Source organism: Pan troglodytes, chromosome 6 (assembly GCF_028858775.2).
Source record: "Pan troglodytes isolate AG18354 chromosome 6, NHGRI_mPanTro3-v2.0_pri, whole genome shotgun sequence".
Classification (NCBI taxonomy): Eukaryota; Metazoa; Chordata; class Mammalia; order Primates; family Hominidae; genus Pan; species Pan troglodytes.
The window spans coordinates 49,692,790-49,711,422 of NC_072404.2; the positions used below are offsets into that span (position 1 = coordinate 49,692,790).

At 40.0% G+C, this 18,633-nt stretch overlaps 1 protein-coding gene across 3 annotated transcripts in view; it reads right to left on the minus strand.

Moving 5' to 3' along the window:
• RALA (RAS like proto-oncogene A) overlaps positions 1–18,633 on the minus strand; it is an 83,339-nt gene that overhangs the window by 11,422 nt on the left and 53,284 nt on the right. For all 3 annotated transcript variants that reach the window (XM_054655565.2, XM_054655566.2, XM_054655567.2), the window contains exons 2-3: positions 9,542–9,692; positions 5,745–5,953 (exon numbers count right to left, since the gene is read on the minus strand). In XM_054655565.2, the coding sequence (XP_054511540.1) occupies positions 5,745–5,953; positions 9,542–9,655 (323 nt within the window). In that variant the 5' untranslated portion in view covers positions 9,656–9,692. The remainder of the gene's footprint in view (positions 1–5,744; positions 5,954–9,541; positions 9,693–18,633) is intronic.

Genomic DNA, 18,633 nt, shown 5'->3' on the forward strand with positions numbered 1-18,633 from the left:
AGGACTGCTGGCTGGCAGTTTGTAGAATGTCTCTCAATTGGGATTTGTCAGATGTTTTCCTCATGATTAAAGTAGGGTTATTGGTTCTTGGGAGGAAGATTTAGAGAGTGCTATTCTTATTGCATCATATCAAGGGTCCCACCAATTGTTTTTTAAAACCCAAATGTGCCAGAAATTACTGGAAGTCAGACCTTGAGCATAGATTTTGCATTGAGAGGTAAGTTATCCACTGTGAAAGTGTCATCAATTTTAAAGTACCATGGTTCTGCTCTTCCTAGTCATGTAAGTCTGAGCAAAGTGCAAAGTACTTCTTACCTCAGTTTCCTCATCTATAAAATGGAGCCAACAATTATACCTTCCTTATAAAGTTGCTATGAGGGTTAAATGTGAAGTGCTTATAACTGCATCAACAGAGTAAATATTCAAAAAATGTTAGCTCATTATTAATCTACTGGAAGAAATGTTTTCTTGTAAAATCAACAAACAAAAGGAAATCTGTAAGACTTAGGTTCAATAATTTGCTACCTTAAAAATGCCTCTCCTTTGAAATTATTAAGAGCTGTTGAAGCTATAGGAACGTAAAGTCAGCCCTCTGTATCCACAGACTCAACTAACTGCAAATAAAAAATATCTTTTAAAACCCCAAAAACAGCCAGGTGCAGTGGCTCATACCTGTAAACCCAGCACTTTGGGAGGCTGAGGCAGGAGGATTGCTTGAGGCTAGGAGTTCAATACCAGCCCAGGCAACACAGTGAGACCCCCATATCTATAAAAAATAGAAAAAAAAATTGGCTGGGTGTAGTAGTGTGCACCTGTAGTCCTAGCTACTCAGGAAGATCGCTTGAGCCCAGGAGTTCAAGGCTGCAGTGAGCCATGATTACATCACTGTACTCTAGCCTGGATGACAGAGTAAGATCCTGTCTCAAAAAAAAAACCAAAAACCAAAAAAATGCCACAATAAAAAGTAAAACAAAATTTAAAATGCAGAATAACAACTATTTACATAGCAATTACACTGTATTAGCTATTAAAAGTAATCTAGAGATGACTTAAGGTACATGGGAGGATGTGCATAGGCTATCTGCAAATACCACACCATTTTATAGAAGAGACTTGAATATCCATGAATGTCGGTATCCATAAGGAGTCCTGGAACCAATCCCTGCCCCGCCCTGATACTGAGGGACGACTATATTTTAGAATAAGAGAAAATGAGAAAATTAAAGGGATATTAGAATGGCAAATCAGCAAAGTACACTTGGTTTTGCAGACTTTTTTTTTTTTTTTTTTTTGAGACAGGGTCTTACTCTGTCACCCAGGCTGTAGTGCAGTGGCATGATCACGGCTCACTGCAGCCTCAACCTCCTGGGCTCAAGCAATTCTCTTACCTCAACTTCCCGAGTAGCACACCTATACTATAGGCACGCGCCACCACACCCAGCTAATTTTTTTTTCTTTTTTTTGTAGAGATGGGGTTTCACCATGTTGTCCAGACTGGTCTTGAACTCCTGAGCTCAAGTGATCTGCCTGCTTCAGCCTCCCAAAGTGCTGGGATTACTGCTGTGAGCCACTGTACCTGGCTGCAGGCATTTTATAGTGATGCTTGAAAAACTGGGAAAAATCTTCTTGCCTTATTTTCAGATTATTCTATTCTGTGCTTCTTAGACAATGTGTCCTAAATACCACCACCACACTACTACCACTAACATTTTACTCAGCGCTCACAATGTGCCAAACACTGCTTTCAGGACTTACATACATTTTCTCATTTAATCCTTACCTAAACCTATGAAGTTAGTATCATGATTATTCTTGTCCTACAGATGAGGAAACTGATGCACACAGAAATTATGTTAACTTGCTCAGAGACACACTTAAGTAGAACCAGGACTGAGAAATCCAACTCCAGAGCACACAATGAACTTGTACAGTAGATACCAAGAGAATACAAAGGCAGACCTCCTGCATTTTAACTCTATGCTATTCCTGACTGCACAACCTGGGGCAAGCCACTTAACCTCCCTGCATTTCTGTTTCTTCATTTATAAATTTGGATGTCACTTTTTAAAAAAAAGTCAAATTTAAGACATCACTAGTTCTCAATCTTATTTTATGGACTCTAAGAAAAACTGCTGGCAATTATAACTGTATGGTGCCATATCATAAGACATAGCCCTCAGAGATGTTAAAATGTACATCTTATAATCTATGAAATCCAGTAGTATCTATCTCACAGTGTTGTTTGAGAAACTAGTTTATATATGTGAATGCTTAGAACAGTCTGGCTCCTGGTAAGTGTTGCATGAGTATGAGGTAGTGTTACTATTATTATTACTTCATTCACTTGATTACTCACGATGTAGCAAACATTCTAACACATTCAACACTCATAGGAAGTTCTTTGGACCTGAACTCTCAGTTCTTCTAATGTGAATAGACTATAGGCCGCACAGACTATGGGCCACAGAGAAAGTAAACTCCATTCTTCACTTATTTGTATTTGTCTTAAACATCCTTTTAGAAGTCAAACAAGCACAGTATCTGGGTGATGCAGGCTAAGACGTACAGCACTACACAGTGCTATGATGCTTCCTACCACTCACATGATTTCTTGCAAAAACCATGTCAACTTTCACCATGATTACTATTAAATATATGCAGTACTTGTGAAGGGCATTTTGGCCAATCACAATCTTTTTCTAGGGCGTGCTGTGACTTTCTTAACCAGTTTCCTTTGTGAATGACGGCCTGAATGCTGTTCTTTTTTCTTTTTTTAATTATACTTTAAGTTGTAGGGTACATGTGCACAACGTGCAGGTTTGTTACCTAGGTATACATGTGCCATGTTGGTTTGCTGCACCCATCAACTCGTCATTTACATTAGGTATTTCTCCTAATGCTATCCCTCCCCCAGTCCCCCACCCCACGATAGGCCCCAGTGTGTGATGTTCCCTGCCCTGTGTCCAAGTGTTCTCATTGTTCAATTCCCACCTATGAGTGAAAATATGCAGTGTCTGGTTTTCTGTCCTTGTGATACTTTGCTCAGAATGATGGTTTCCAGCTTCATCCATGTCCCTGCGAAGGACATGAACTCATCCTTTTTTATGGCTGCATAGTATTCCATGGTGTATATGTGCCATATTTTCTTAATTCAGTCTATCATTGATGGACATTTGAGTTGATTCCAAGTCTTTACTATTGTGAGTAGTGCCGCAGTAAACATACATGTGCATGTGTCTTCATAGCAGCATGATTTATAATCCTTTGGGTACATACCCAGTAATGGGATCGCTGGGTCAAATGGTATTTCTATTCTAGATCCTTGAGGAATCGCCACACTGTCTTCCACAATGGTTAAACTAATTTACACTCTCACCAACAGTGTAAAAGCATTCCTATTTCTCCACATCCTCTCCAGCATCTGTTGTTTCCTGACTTTCTAATGATCGCCACTGAATGAAGCTGTTAACAACGACTAACCTGCCACTCAGTCTCACCACTTGGAAGGTGAGACTGACTCAGGTGTTTGTAACTCTAGCACCTCTGGTCATATGTGTATATATAGTCATTAATTTATTTCTTAATAAATACCTACTAAGCTACTCTGAGTCAGGTGCTGCAGGGAAACCAATACTGAAAAAGTATAGTGTGATTGATGCTGGCAGAAACACGGCTGTAGAAAACCTGGACCTACTGGGTTCCGAGGTGAGAAGATGTTATTTTTTTAGAGTTAATAGATTGGTTTTATTAGCAACTTTGCTGGATGTCAGAGAAAAGTAATTCTACGGTATAAACTTCATATACATTTTGCTTAATATAATACTCCCTTTAAATACAGTTTTAGAGGCTATTACAGAATTTCAGAATAGGGAAGTACAATCTGGTCCAACTTCATTTTTGACATAGTAAAGTAAAAACCAAAAGGTAAAGGTTTTTGAATCAAGAAAAATGTTTACTAAACATGTACTTACTATAGATTATATGCTATGAACTATGTCATATATAGGTACTGGGGATACTGAGACAGGAAAGGAATGGGTGTTAAGTGTGATAGTGGAGCTGCAGCAAGGACATTGCATATATAGACGAGGAAGCAATGGATTTTGTGGATCACAGAGATGACCAGGAAGGCTAAAGGGAGGAGCTGATATTTATGCTACTGTTTTATTTATTTATGCTACTCTTGCAGTTTAGGCCACGTGGAGTGCCCACTGTAACCATTCAGACCTTTTCAAAAAAGCCTTTCATATTGTTGGTGAGTCACTAGGGTCATTTTTATTTATGGCAGAGGCATTGGAGGTACACCCTAAGAGTAATGAATCATCCTTATTTTCTATAATAGTAATAGCCCAAGATTCTTGCATGAAAATACCTTATTCTCTTGAAATATCACTTTGACTTTGGTGACTATGGTGATAACATTTATTCCATTACTTAGAACAAGACTTGCTACATTATAAGCACTCAAATATCTGCTGAATGAATAAGCATTGGCATTTACATAACTTTCAACATGTCTCCCACAATTACAAGCTACCAGAGTCTGCCATCCTTTGCATGTCATCATATATGAAATTTCTTCCTCATAGAAACCAACAAACTTTATGAATAAATCTATACTTCAGAGTTTCTCAATTACCTGCTTTTTGCAAAGAATGCTCTCTTAGAATAAGTTCTTGAGATTTTCAAGTGTGCATAAAAAGGAATGCTCTGTAAAAGCCTTGGTTTAGTTTTTTGCTCACCCACCTGAAATGCCCTCTTTCCTTATGTGTGAAAATCCTTCTTTTCTTCAAGCTCATCTATTTCATGAAGGTTTCCCAGCTTCTTTCCCCTCCCGGATCCTCTGCACTAACCACTGCCCATGTTTCCTACTTTGTCACTAACTTGCTCTTGGTTAAATGCCTTATATATTCATCTAGGCTGTGTGAATCTTGAAAATAGAGGATACATTGCATGCTTCTTTTCTGTCCTCCATAATCAAGTAAGACACTTCACACAGAAATAAAAATATGTATCATTTAATTAAAGAACACTTGATTTATGCATGTAGTATTTGCAAGACCACGCAAGAACTCTATGCCAAATTCCTCTTAGATATAGAGGAACACCTCTTTCCCCTTCACCAAAACCACCTCCTCTAAAACCAAATGGATTCCAGATTTTAATTAAACAATAAATAATAAAAATATTATATAACAATCTAATGTGCCCATCTACAGAGATATTATTTCTATTAAAAATTCATTCATTCTGAAGGTTCCCATGTAATAAGAAAAAGAAACAAAAAATTCAGTCTGTGCTATCAGGGCATCTATATTTTGAGGAGGATGGCAACGTGCCTACTGAGCATTACATAGGTGCTGAGAAACCATGACTAACAGAGAAAGATGTAAAACCTGAGTAAGCTCCATTATGTGCTCTAAGTATGAACTGTTATGGCAGTAGTAGTTTACACTAAAGAGAAATACTTCAGTAACTCATAGAGACTCTGGGTAACTGAAGCTGTCACAAAATCAAACTCCAATACAGGTGACACCGGGAGAGCTGTAAGACTATGCAAAGTATCCTAACTGTGTGTACATAACACAGTAAAGAGAGTCATATACTGATATCAAAAAGGGAATAAACACAATTAGAGACAGAGTAAAAGACTAACAAGTTAGAACCTCTAGTTGTCTACTTGTTTCTGGGGAAGAAATTGTTGTATAGTATGTCACAAGCAACAACATTACTCTAGGACATACCTGAAGTCAGCTGTAGCTGCAAAGGATTCCATTTCTGTAATAGAGAAAACACAGAGGAACCCCTCCCCACTTCGGAAGTAGTTGTCTCTAATTGCAGCGTAGTCCTCCTGCCCAGCTGTATCTAAGATGTCGATCTGGACTTCCTCCCCATCTAGCACTACCTTCTTCCGATAGCTGTCTGCTTTGGTAGGCTCGTAGTCCTCCACAAACTAGAAAAGATAAAAACACACCATTTTTTAATTATTACGTTTCAAAACTTCTTATTTTGAAATAATTATAAATTCATGTGAAGCTGCCAAAATAGTACAAGAAGAGTTCTGTATACCCTTTGCCCAGATTCCTCCAATGGTAAAAACTACACTAATTTTAATTTTAGACAATTTCTTGGTTTCCTCATTTGCAAACAGAGAGGGCTGAATTATTACCTCTAGGCTGTTTACAGCTTGAAAACAGCTTTTCTTCCTTAAAACACAATACCTGCAAAAACTATTACACATATATTTTACCAAATTTATAATAGTCTTTTTTCTTTGTAACTCTGAATATAAATTTTCATGCTAGAACTGTGGAAATAACTTAAAGGTCAATATTGTGGTAAGCACTGAAAGTATCATTAAATCCTTTCTTTTTCTAAAATGAACTAAGTCAATAGAGTGATTTACACTACTCAACAGAAAGTCAAATCTTAAACTTTATGAGACTTCTTCCCAAACTTTTGATTTTTTAAATAGTACAATTCAACAACTTTACATTCCCACTCCTATCGTCAGCCCCATAAATCTCACTTTAATATACCTTGATAAACCGTAGGCAGGCAGATGATAAGTATGTGTATATGTACGCAGACAAGGCCTTACTATGTTGCCCAGGCTGGTCTTGAACTCCTGGGCTCAAATAATCCTACTGCCTTGGTCTCCCAAAGTGTTGGGATCACAGGTGTGAGCCACCAGGCCCGGCCTATCTTTTGATATCATTGTTAGCATGTATTCATTTACACACAGACATTTGTGGGTTTTTTATTAGCTCTTGTAAATATTTTCATTATCTGATATATTCTTATTTATTTGCTATGACTGTATCTTGTCATTAGAGTTTAACCCCTCAGAGCAGGGACCTTGCATATGCTATTCATCATTATATCTCTAAAGCCTATAACAGTGCCTGTTACATGGTAGATACTCAATAAATAATTATTTTAAAAATGGACACAGTGTATTTGTAACTGTAAAAGTTAAATAACATTCCACCACATTTACATGCTATTAATGTGCTTAGTCATTCATTACAAGTTAGGCATGTGGGCTGGGTGTGGTGGCTCATGCCTGTAATGCCAGCAGTTAGGGAGGCTGAGGTGAGTGGATCACTTGAGCCCAGGAGTTCAAGATCAGACTGGGACACATGACAAAACCCCGTGATATGGTTTGGCTCTGTGTCCCCACCCAAATCTCATGTTGAACTGTAATTCCCAATGCTGGGGGAGGGATCAGGTGGGAGGTGACTGGATCATGGGGGCAGATTTCCCTCATGCTGTTCTCAAGATTGTGAGTTCTCACAAGATCTGATGGTTTTTAAAGTGTGTGGCACTTCCTCCCTTGCTCGCGTGTGCTCGCTCACACTCTCTCTCTCTCCCTCCCCTGCCCCAACATGTGAGGATGCACTTGCTTTCCCTTCACCCTCTGCCACAATTGTAGGTCTCCTGAAGCCTCCTAGTCATGCTTCCTGTTAAGCCTGTGGAACTGTGAGTCAATTAAATCTCTTTTCTTCATAAATTACCCCAGTGTCAGGTAGTTCTTTATAGCAGTGTGAGAACAGACGGATACACCCCGTCTCTACAAAAATATACAACAATTAGCTGGGCATAGTGGCACATGCCTATAGTCTCAGCTACTTGGAAGGCTGAAATGGGAGGATCGCTTGAGCCTGGGAGGTGGACGTTGCAGTGAGCTGAGACTGCATCACTGCCAGGGCAACAGAGCAAGACGTTATCTTTAAAAAAAAAAAAATTAGGCATGTGAATATTCTTACTTTTGGCTTCCTTATTGTCAAGAGGAGACTGATTTAAGGATTAGTCTGAGAGAAGATTAGCTCTTAAATAAACAGTATGAAACAAAGAATTCAATGAATAAATCAGTAATTTCATTTAAAGTACCATTTCAATCCACTCTCCACAAACTTTTTTTTTTTTAAGAGACAGGGGTCTTGCTCTGTTGTGTAGGCTGGAATGCAGTGGCACAGTCATTGCTCACTGTGACCTCCAATGCAAATGATCCTCCTGCCTCAGCCTCCTAAGTAACTAGGAAAACAGGCATGCAGCACCACACCCAGCTAATTTTTTAATTTTTTCATAGAGACAGGGTCTCACTTTGTTGCCAGTTGGTTCAAGCTCCTAGCCTCAAGTGATTCTCCAGCCTATGCCTTCCCTAAACTTTTTAATTCGCTCACTAACAAGCATGGCAACTGACAGATTTAAGGGTTTTATGTATGTGTGTAAAAAGAATGGTGAGACACAGGCAACAGAGAAAGACATGGAGGGTTGGGTGCACTGGCTCATACCTGTAATCCCAGCTTTGGGAGCCCAAGGTGGGAGGATCGCCCTGGGCAACAGAGTGAGAACCTGGTCTCTATTTAAAAAAAATAAAAGGTAAAAAAAGAGATAAAGACATGAGGTGGGAAAAATCTGTAGGGACATTTTTAGTCAAAAGACTAGGTTTAACACTTTGTTGCTCATCACAGATCACTTTTCTTGGGTAAGTTGGGTAACTCTCTGAGGTTCTGTTTTCACATCTGTAAAATGGGGATATCACCATCTCCCACACAAGATTGTTACGAGGACTAAGTTGTCTGCAACCATAAAACCTGGCTTTTGTTGGGAGAAAACAGAAGTGAGGATAAATGCTTACATTGGATTACCAACTCTTAAATCATTAAGACTTGATAACATTCCTGCAGGGAAAGACTATATTGCTATATATAGGCTACACCTTAACTCAGGGATGATGAAGTCTGGTATGAATACATGCATACAAATCTGTAACCTGTGTGGTAATTATAAATTTTAGTGACTTGGCCTGCTTAATGATGAATGTAGTGCCATGCCAAACACACAATAAACGACTTTTTCATCAAGTTTATTAAAAGAATTTTTTTTTTTTGGGATGGAGTCTTGCTCTGTCGCCCAGGCTGGAGTGCAGTGGCGCGATCTCGGCTCACTGCAAGCTCCGCCTCCCAGGTTCACACCATTCTCCTGCCTCAGCCTCCCGAGTAGCTGGGACTACAGGCACCCGCCACCACGCCCAGTTAATTTGTTGTATTTTTAGTATAGACGGGGTTTCACTGTGTTAGCCAGGATGGTCTCGATCTCCTAACCTTGTGATCTGCCCGTCTTGGCCTCCCAAAGTGCTGGGATTAGGCGTGAGCCACCGTGCGTGCCCAGCCTAAAAGATATTTTATATATGTTAACCTCAAGTCTCTCTTAAGTATTATACACACCACTTCTATTAATTAAAGGTAGGAATCGCCAATAAAACCTAAAAACAAAAAAGCTAAAGTTAGATTACTAAAAAAAGGCGTACTGTTTTTAGTTTAGCTTTGTTTTTAAAGCCTGAGGTTTTTAAGGACCATAAGTTCCTGATTTGTAAAATCAAGTTATGTACAGATGGCTCTAAACACAAAAATGAAAAAAAAATTATTAGTAATTTCAAGGATTCAAAGAATCCATACAAAATAGCACCAAAACTAAGCTAGGGAAATACTCTCTGAAAGCCTAAACTTTGATCCATTATAAAATTAGCACTTACCTCATCGTACATGAACTGTAGAGTCAGAGCTGACTTGCCCACGCCACCACTGCCCACCATGATGACTTTGTGTAAAGCCAAAGAATTCTGACCCTTGGGCTTATTTGCAGCCATTTTGTGTCTCAGTTTTCACCAAAGGATTAAGAAGAATCTAAGAAGAATGAAAGAATAAGTAATGCTCAGTACATTCTTCTTTAGAATTCCAGTGTAAGAAAGAGATATGTCCTTAGAGTTCAATATATACTAGTTTTCAATCTGTAGTGATTTTAAACAGATGGCAAATGAAGTATGCTCACTTAGGGGAAAAACCATGAACCATTTATCAGAGAATACCATTGCAATAAAACAAGCCTATGACTCAAGGGCATTTCTCTTAAAATAGTTGGGTTTCAGTAATGAGCTATGATCAAAAGTGAAAATTTCCCAGTACAACTGCATGCTGACAATAATGGGGGTATCAGCTGCACTGCAATATGTCCACACAGATATGAAAGCCGGCTAAAGGATCTCTTTGTTTTCACACTAATTTATATTGGCAATAATTAAAGAGATGTTTCTTCCTTTTTTTTTTTTTTTTTTTTGAGACGGAGTCTCGCTCTGTCGCCCAGGCTGGAGTGCAGTGGCGTGATCTCGGCTTACTGCAGCCTCCACCTCCCAGGTTCAAGCGATTCTTGTGCCTCAGCCTCCTGAGTAGCTGGGACTACAAGCGTGCACCACCATGCTTGGCTAGCTTTTGCATTTTTAGTAGAGACAGGGTTTCGCCATGTTGGCCAGGCTGGTCTCAAACTCCTGGCCTCTAATGATCTGCCTGCCTTGGCCTCCCAAAGTGCTGGGATTACAGGCGTGAGCCACCGCACCCCCGACCAAGATGTTTCTCTTGAGTAAGAAACAAGTGACCAAAAAAAGACTGCTAATGTGTTTACTACATCACGCCTCACATTAAGGACCTCATTGAAATGCTTACTTACTGCTATTTTATAGAAGAAGATATCCCATCCCAACAACTTGGTAGTAGAATTATAAACAGAATTCAACACTGTATACCCCAACTAACAGATTACTGGAACATCTGTTTCTTGGGATGGCTGGCCAATCTAACTTAAATGCTTGGATCTAGCATGCCTTCACTTTTCTCAGAGCATCCATTGTTTAATACATTTTTACACTCAGTGTGGAGAGGCCAGGTTCTTACAGAAGTTGTAGTGACCTTCGGCCATGCTGACTTGGCCTTAGAAAAAATCCTGTGAGGCCACAACAAACACTCTGAACGTGTGTGGAGATCCAAGCAAAGAGACTTTTTGTTATTGGGGGTTGAGGGGGTTGCACCCCTTGTCCTCAGCAACTCTTTGACTTGTTTCGGACACAAACAGCTTTCTAAGTTGCAGCTCCCAGAACCACGCCCCCTCCTGTTTACCTCTCTATCTTGGGCCAATCTTTCCTAGCTCAGCTGCATCAGACCCACAACGGTCTCCTTCTGTTTTTCACTTTCCTAAGCCTCTTGGCCTTTGCCATGCAGCTTCCTCTGTCTGGCATATTCTTATTCCATCTGGCTAACTCCTCTTGGTTTTTGGGTCTCAGCCTTACCTGAAACTCTCAACCTAAATTCGGTTCTCCTCTGCTCTGTGCTCTCAGATAGCATCTGATACTTTTCCTTCATAATCCTTATCACAAGTTGAAATTGCCTGAATATGTATTAGGTTGGCGCCAAAGTAATTGCGGTTTTGGCCATTACTTTCAATGGCAAAACCGCAATTACTTTTGCACCAACTTAATAGTATAAGTATTCCTCTAGTATACCAGAAACAGTGAGTTCAGGACCATGTTCACTTGGGTTAATAGTCTGCTTAATGTAACTAACATGGCTGGCAAAATCAGCCATTTAGTGCAAAAGCATTGAATGAATGAATGAATACACAAATGTTTGCAGTCTGACTTAACCCTGAGAAATGCTTTAAGCCAAGCTTGTCCAACCTGCGGCCCGTGGGCCACATGCGGCCCTTTGAATGCCCAACACAAATTTGTAAACTTTCTTAAAACATTATGCGACTTTTTTTTTTTTTTTTTAGCTCATCAGCTATCGTTAGTGTATTTTATGTCTGGCCCAAGACAATTCTTCTTCCAATGTGGCCCGGGGAAGTCAGAAGATTGGACACCCCTGCTTTTAGGTTGTACCGGTGTAAAGTAGCTCTTGCTACTAGAGGTTCAATCACAAACGGGCCAGGACAATCTGTCATGGGTCTGTGCCTCACATACGGGCTGTACAGGGCACCCAAGAACTGGGTGCGGCTTCAGGTCTCACCCATAAATCATTCCCATATGCCTGCTTGCCCAATATATAAAAGTACTAAGAAAAATCCCCCATAATCCTACTGTCCATTTAGCAATATGAACAGGCTAACATACCTCCTTGGAGACTGCTTTCAATCTACATTTAACATAACTGAGATCACATATAAATAAATGCATTTTTTCATCCTGTTCTTATCATTCTATCAAAAGCATTTTAGCAGAAGCAGTTTGAACTGTTAAGCGTATGGCAAAAAATTTACACTTACAGGCTAAGAGTTCAATTTAACTCAACAAACACAAATTCAGCCACTCTTTTACTTGGGTATTGAGAACATGACCATTAGATTGTGAGTGCTTATCACTGCTCAAAAACAGTGAAAATTACAGTACACTGCAGGTAACTAAAAGTCTGAAAGATACCAAGTCTAAGCCAGTTTATGAAGCATGCTGTTGCTGGTGTTCCTAAATACATCAGGAAGTGACTTCTTTATTATGATCATTACTTGCTGGCAGTTATAATCATGTCACAGCTAATATATGTACTGTTTTATTTTTAAAACAGTACATATCACATGAGCTCAGGGCATTACCATATCAATTAATACTCTAAGAGTTGTGTGTGTGTGTGTGTGTGTGTTCAAAAGAAAACACTTAGCAGTCACTACAACTGGGTTAAAACACTTTTCCTTCTAGAATAATTTAAAATACAATCTGTGACTCAGAAGCAGAAAAGACAGAGATTTCCAAGGATGTTTTTCCAAAGTGCAAACATTTCCTAATAACTATGAGCTGCACATTCCAGACTATTAAGAGGCTATTCAGGAAAACAAGCTTCTGCCAAGGAAAAACTACTCGACCCCCATTTTAAAAGACTTGGCACTCCACCACTTAATTCCCAAGCCCTGGTCTAGATATTGTTTTGAATGATAAACAAGCCATAGCCCCTGCCTATGTGGAACTTAAGACAAACACATACACAAATAAGCAAATACCATTAGTGCTAAGTGCAATGAAAAAAAATAAGACAGCAATGGGGGGAGGAGCTACTGTAACCAGATGGTCAAGGATGACTCTGAAGAGGTGGCATTTGAGCTGAGACCTGAATGTTCTGAAGAAACCAGTCAGCTCTGAGGGAAGAGCGCTCCAGACACAGGGAATAACAAGTACAAAGAACTTAGAAGAGGGTGGGAGTGGGGAGCATGTTCTAGGAAGCAGAAGAAGGCCAGAGTAGATGAAGCCTAGTGTCAGTCTGTTTCCTGTTGCTATAACAGAGTATCTGAGACTGGGTAATTTATTTTTTAAAAAGAAATTTATCTCTTACACTTCTGAAGGCTGTGAATCCCAAGACCATGGTGGCAGCATCTACATGGCTTCTGGTGGAAGGCATCACATGGCAAGTGGGCAAGTTTGCTGCCTCTTACAAAGCCACCAGTCTCATCATGGGGGCCCTACCCTGATGATCTTATCTAATCCTAATTACTTCCCAAAGCCCCACTGCCAATCAACATATGAATTTGGGGATTAAATTTCCAACACATGGCCAGGTGCAGTTGCTCATGCCTGTAATCCCAGCACTTTGGGAGACCGAGGTGGGCGGATCACTTGAGGTCAGGAGACCAGCCTGGCCAACATGGTGAAACCCCACATCTACTAAAAATACAAAAAAAATTAGTGGGGTGTGGTGGCAGGTGCCTGTAATCCCAGCTACAAGGGAGGCTGAGGCAGGAGAATCGTTTGAACTCAGGAGGCGGAGGTTGCAGTGAGCCAAGATCGTGCCACTGCACTCCAGCCTGGGCAACAGAGTGAGACTCCGTCTTAGAAAGAAAAAAAAATTGCCAACACATGAAATTTGCAGGACACATTTAAACCACAGCACTTAGTGAATGACTGGAGAGTAAGAGGAGGTAAAATTGACAGGTAGGCAGAGGCCAAATCACAAAAAGCCTTGAAGGCCCCAGAAGTGTTTGGATTTTACTAGAACTGCAATGGGAAGCCTCTGGAGTTTTTAAGAAGGATAGTGGTAAAATTTGTGTTTTTAAAAAGATTACCCTGGTTGGTGTGTAGAGAATGGACAGTGGAAGTATCAAGAGTTGAAGTATAGGAGGCTATCCCAGTAATCCATGCAAGAGAGGACAGAGGCTTGGGGTACAGCAGGAGCAGCAGCAGCAGCAGTAATGGTATTACCAGTTCTCGTATAACTACTAATACCACCTATACTGAGGACAACCAACATTTACTGACCACTCACTAAGTGCAAGGCACTGTTCTGAGCACTCTGCACATACTAATTCAGCTGAGTACTACATTTCAGATATTTACAATCCTAGGCGGTATGTACTATTTTAACTTCATTTAACAGATGAGGAATCTGGGTCACAGATGTCAACTTGCTCAAGACCGAGCCAGAATTCAAACTGAGGGAGCCTGCTCTCCTAACCACTATGTTATTTGGGATACATTTTGAAGAAACAGTTGATAGGACTTCCTGATTGACTGGATGGGAGAAAACAAGATTAACCTTTAAGTTTTTGTCCCAAATATGTGAATGTTAGGCATCTATACCTAAGATGGAGAAGGACCAAGAAGGAATAGGTCTGGGAAAGAAATCCCAAGCTCTGCTTGCACATTAGACATTTCAACTAGAGTTGAACAAGAAAAACTGAATGTTTTAGTCTAGAGTTCAGGGATGAGGGTAGAGATGGAAAAAAAAATTGCACGTCAGTTTACAGATGATATTTGAAGTCACAAAATGGCATGAGCTTTCTTAGGGAGAAGATGAAGATAGATACGAGAAAGTGGCAAAGGAAAGAGCCCTGAAACAACTCAACAGGCTAGTTCAGCAGGAGATCTAGTAATCGCACAGTCACTGAGGCTGGCTGACTTAAATCCTGCCGACCGACTGAGGTGAGATATGAGGAGAGACAAAAAAGAGCTAATTCTGTGCAAGATGGAGGTTGTTGTTAATCTTGGGAAGAGTCATTTCACCAATTGAGGTAAGAATGGGGTGGGTAGTGCATGCCAGTAATCCCAGCTACTTGCGGGGCTGAGGCATGAGAATCGCCTGAACCCGGGAGGTGGAGGCTCCAGTGAGCCAAGATCCCAGATTGCACCATTGCACTCCAGCCTGGGCTAGAGAGTAAGACTCTGTCTCAAAAAAAAAAAAAAAAAAAAAAAGGAATAGGGTGGGTTTGGGTTGAGGAGAAACAGAAGGTACAGAATTGGATTTTTACTCTCAAGATGAATGGAGAAATGCAATCATAATGGGAAGGTGTTGTTAGGAAAAGGGCTTTTTGTTTGGCTGCTTTTTAAATGTTATTAGGGGATGTTTGCATGACAATCATCCAAAAGAGGCATAAATTAATGATCTAGAAGACAGAGTGAACTCTAGGAGCAAAGTTCTGGAGTGAACCAGAATTAGGACCTGGAACATAACAGGAGCAAGGACATCTCTTCCTTTGTAATGGGAGGTAAGACAATGCAAAGAATAGGGGTACAGATGCCGGCTGCAGGTAGATTTATTTCTTTGACTGTATCTAAATTTCTTCAATGAAATATAACCACAGATAATTTTGCGAGGGAGCCGGAATTCAAAAGCAAGCCTGTCTAGATAGATCAATAGAACAGAATATACAAAACCAGATTCAAATACATACTGTAGTGTAGTGTGTAATAAACGGTGGCACTTCAAATGGGGGTGGGGGAAGATGGAGAATAATTCAACAGGTAGTGTTTGGACAATTGTCAAGCCAACTGGAAAAAAATAAAAGTTGGATCTATTCTCCTCATACCAATATAAAGCCTAAGTAGATCAAAGATTTAAGTGACAAAATGAAATCACAAAGGCACAAGGAAAAAAATATGAAAGAATTGATCATCTTTTTTAAATCTTTTTTTTTTTTTTTTTTTTTGAGACAGTCTCGCTCTGTCACCCAGGCTACAGTTCAGTAGCGCACTCTCGGCTCACTGCAAACTCTGCCTCCTGGGTTCATGTGATTCTCCTGCCTCAGCCTTCCGAGCAGCTGGGATTACAGGCATGAACCACCATGCTCAGCTAGTTTATATATATATATATTTGTGGTGTTTTTGTTTTTGTTTTTTTTTGAGACAGAGTCTCACTCTTGTTGCCCAGGCTGGAGTGCAATGGTGAGATCTCAGCTCACTGCAACCTCCGCCTCACCAACCCCAGGTTCAAGCAATTCTCTTGCCTCAGCCTCCCGAGTAGCTGGGACTACAGGTGCATGCCACCACACCTGGCTAATTTTGTATTTTTAGTAGAGACGGGGTTTCTCCATGTTGGTCAGGCTGGTCTCAAACTCCCGACCTCAGGTGATCTGCCTGCCTTGGCCTCCCAAAGTGTTGGGACTACAGGAGTGAGCCACGGCGCCCAGCCTGTTTCATAATCTTAGAGTGGGGAAGGTCTAAAGTATTACATAAAACCCGTCATAAGTTTGAAAAATTGTACTACTGAAAAAAATTTCTGGCCAGGCGCGGTGGCTCACGCCTGTAATTCCAGCACTTTGGGAGGGTGATCATGAGGTCAGGAGTTTGAGACCAGTCTGGCCAACATAGTGAAGCCCCATCTCTACTAAAAATATAAAAATTAGCCAGGCATGGTGGCGCACGGCTGTAGTCCCAGCTACTCAGGAGGCTGAGGCAGGAAACTCACTTGAAACCGGGAGGCAGAGGTTGCAGTGAGCCAAGACTGCGCCATTGCACTCCAGCCTGGGCAACAGAGAGTCCGTCTCAAAAAAAAAAAAAATTCTGCATGGCAAAATCTTCTAGAAGCAAAGTAAAAAGATAAAACTGTGGAAAACATTTGCAATTCATTTTACAGATAAGAGATGATTTCTCTATATAAAAAGCTATACTGCACTTCTCACTACTGCACTTGACTAGTCTTTAAAATAGTTACTATAAATAAAAAACTGCAGGAAATTGGGCAAAAAATATGAATAGTCACAGAAAAGGATATACAAATGACTCAGTATACTTGACCTCACTGATAAGATAAATACAAATAAAGCTATACTGGGATAACGTTTTATCCACCAAACTGATAACTGTATGTTTGCAAGGGCCAGCAAACCAGAGCCCCCTTGACTTGTTTTCGTATGGCCTGTAAGTTAAGAATGGTTTTTGTTTTTGAAGGGTTGTAATTAAAATCAAACCAAACCAAGAAGAATATGTAACAGAGAATGTGGCTTGCAAGCCTAAAATATTTTCTGTCGGCCCTTTACTGAAAATTTTTGTCTATCCATGGTGTAGAGAAATAGGCATATTCAATGATTGCTGGTGGAACTGTAAATCTGATACATGGAATAATATGTAACCACAAAAAATGAGGAAGCTCTTTACGCACTGAAATAGAAGGAACTCCAACACAGAGCTAAAGTGAAAAAAAAAAAAAAAAAAAAGATACAGAACAACATATCCCATATGCTATTTGTTGCCTAAAAACATTAAAACTAAAAAGGAACATTCAGGATTTGCCTGTTCATATATTTGGAAGGATATTTTTTTTAAAATGGTAACACAAGGTTGTCTGTGAAAATGGAAACTAAGTCACTACAGAGGTGAGAGAGTATACCATTTTGTACATTTGATTTTTGTATCATGTAAATGTATACTTTATTTAAAAAATATAATTAAAACTAGTCATAAAATAAATCAACAAAGCCCACTTATTTATTGTACTTGGCAAAACTGCAATTAACTATGTTCTTGGTACCTTATATAAACTAGAAATTGGAGGTATGAGCTTGAATTTTAATTAAAATACAACTTATCCACATGTACATGCCTTTGTATTTTTCCCCTTCAAAGGAACAGGGGTCCTTGAATTCCAAATTGTGTGACTTATTTGGCTCCTCAATTATTTTCTGTCTCTTACCATTCAACTTTTTAAAGTGATATCCTAGAATAATACTATAGAACCTATTTGGGGTGATGGGTGGGCTTCAAGTTTTCAAGCTCACTTCAAGCTTTGCTTCATCCAGAAACTAGACAACTACACCATGCTCATACGAGCTACTTATTTCCTTTCTTCTTTCCTCCATTTTTCCTTCTCTCCAAAAATACACCAAGGGCCTACCTTACTACGTAAGGCACTGTGCTAGGTGCTGAGGCTATGGAATCCTGCCCTTGTATGTTTAGTTAACAGGTTCCACAATGTATTAGTTTCCCGTTTCTGCTGCAGCAAATTACCACAAAATCAGTGGCTTAAAACAACACACATTTATTCTGTTACAGTACTGGATGCCAGAAGCCCAAAATGAATCTTAAAGGGCTAAAAAGAAGATGCCAACAGGGTTGGTTCCTTGAGGGGGCTTCAGGGGAGAATGTGCTCCTTGCCTCTTTCGCTTCTAGAGCCTGGGGCATCCCTTGGCCCCTGGCCGCATCACAGAAGCACCACTCTGCTTCTGTGGCCATACTACCTTCTCCTCTACTTTAGCCAAACTCAAACCTCCCTCTACTTCCCTTTTATGACACTGGTGATTCATTTGGCCCAACCAGATGATCCAGAATAATCTCCTCACTTCAAAATCCTTAATTATGCTGGCAGAATTCCTTTTTGCCACACAGAGCAACATTCACAGATTCTAGGATTTAGGACATGGATATTTTGTGGGGCCATTACTCAGCCTACTGCTTACCATACACAAGAAAGTGGGTCAAGGAGCTTCGGACCACAAATCTCCAATCCAGACTCTAAACTCTCTATCTTAAACTTTAAAAATTATTCTAAAAAACAATCAACCCGTTTTTTCAATACTTACTAAGGAATACTCTACCAAGTAAGGTGT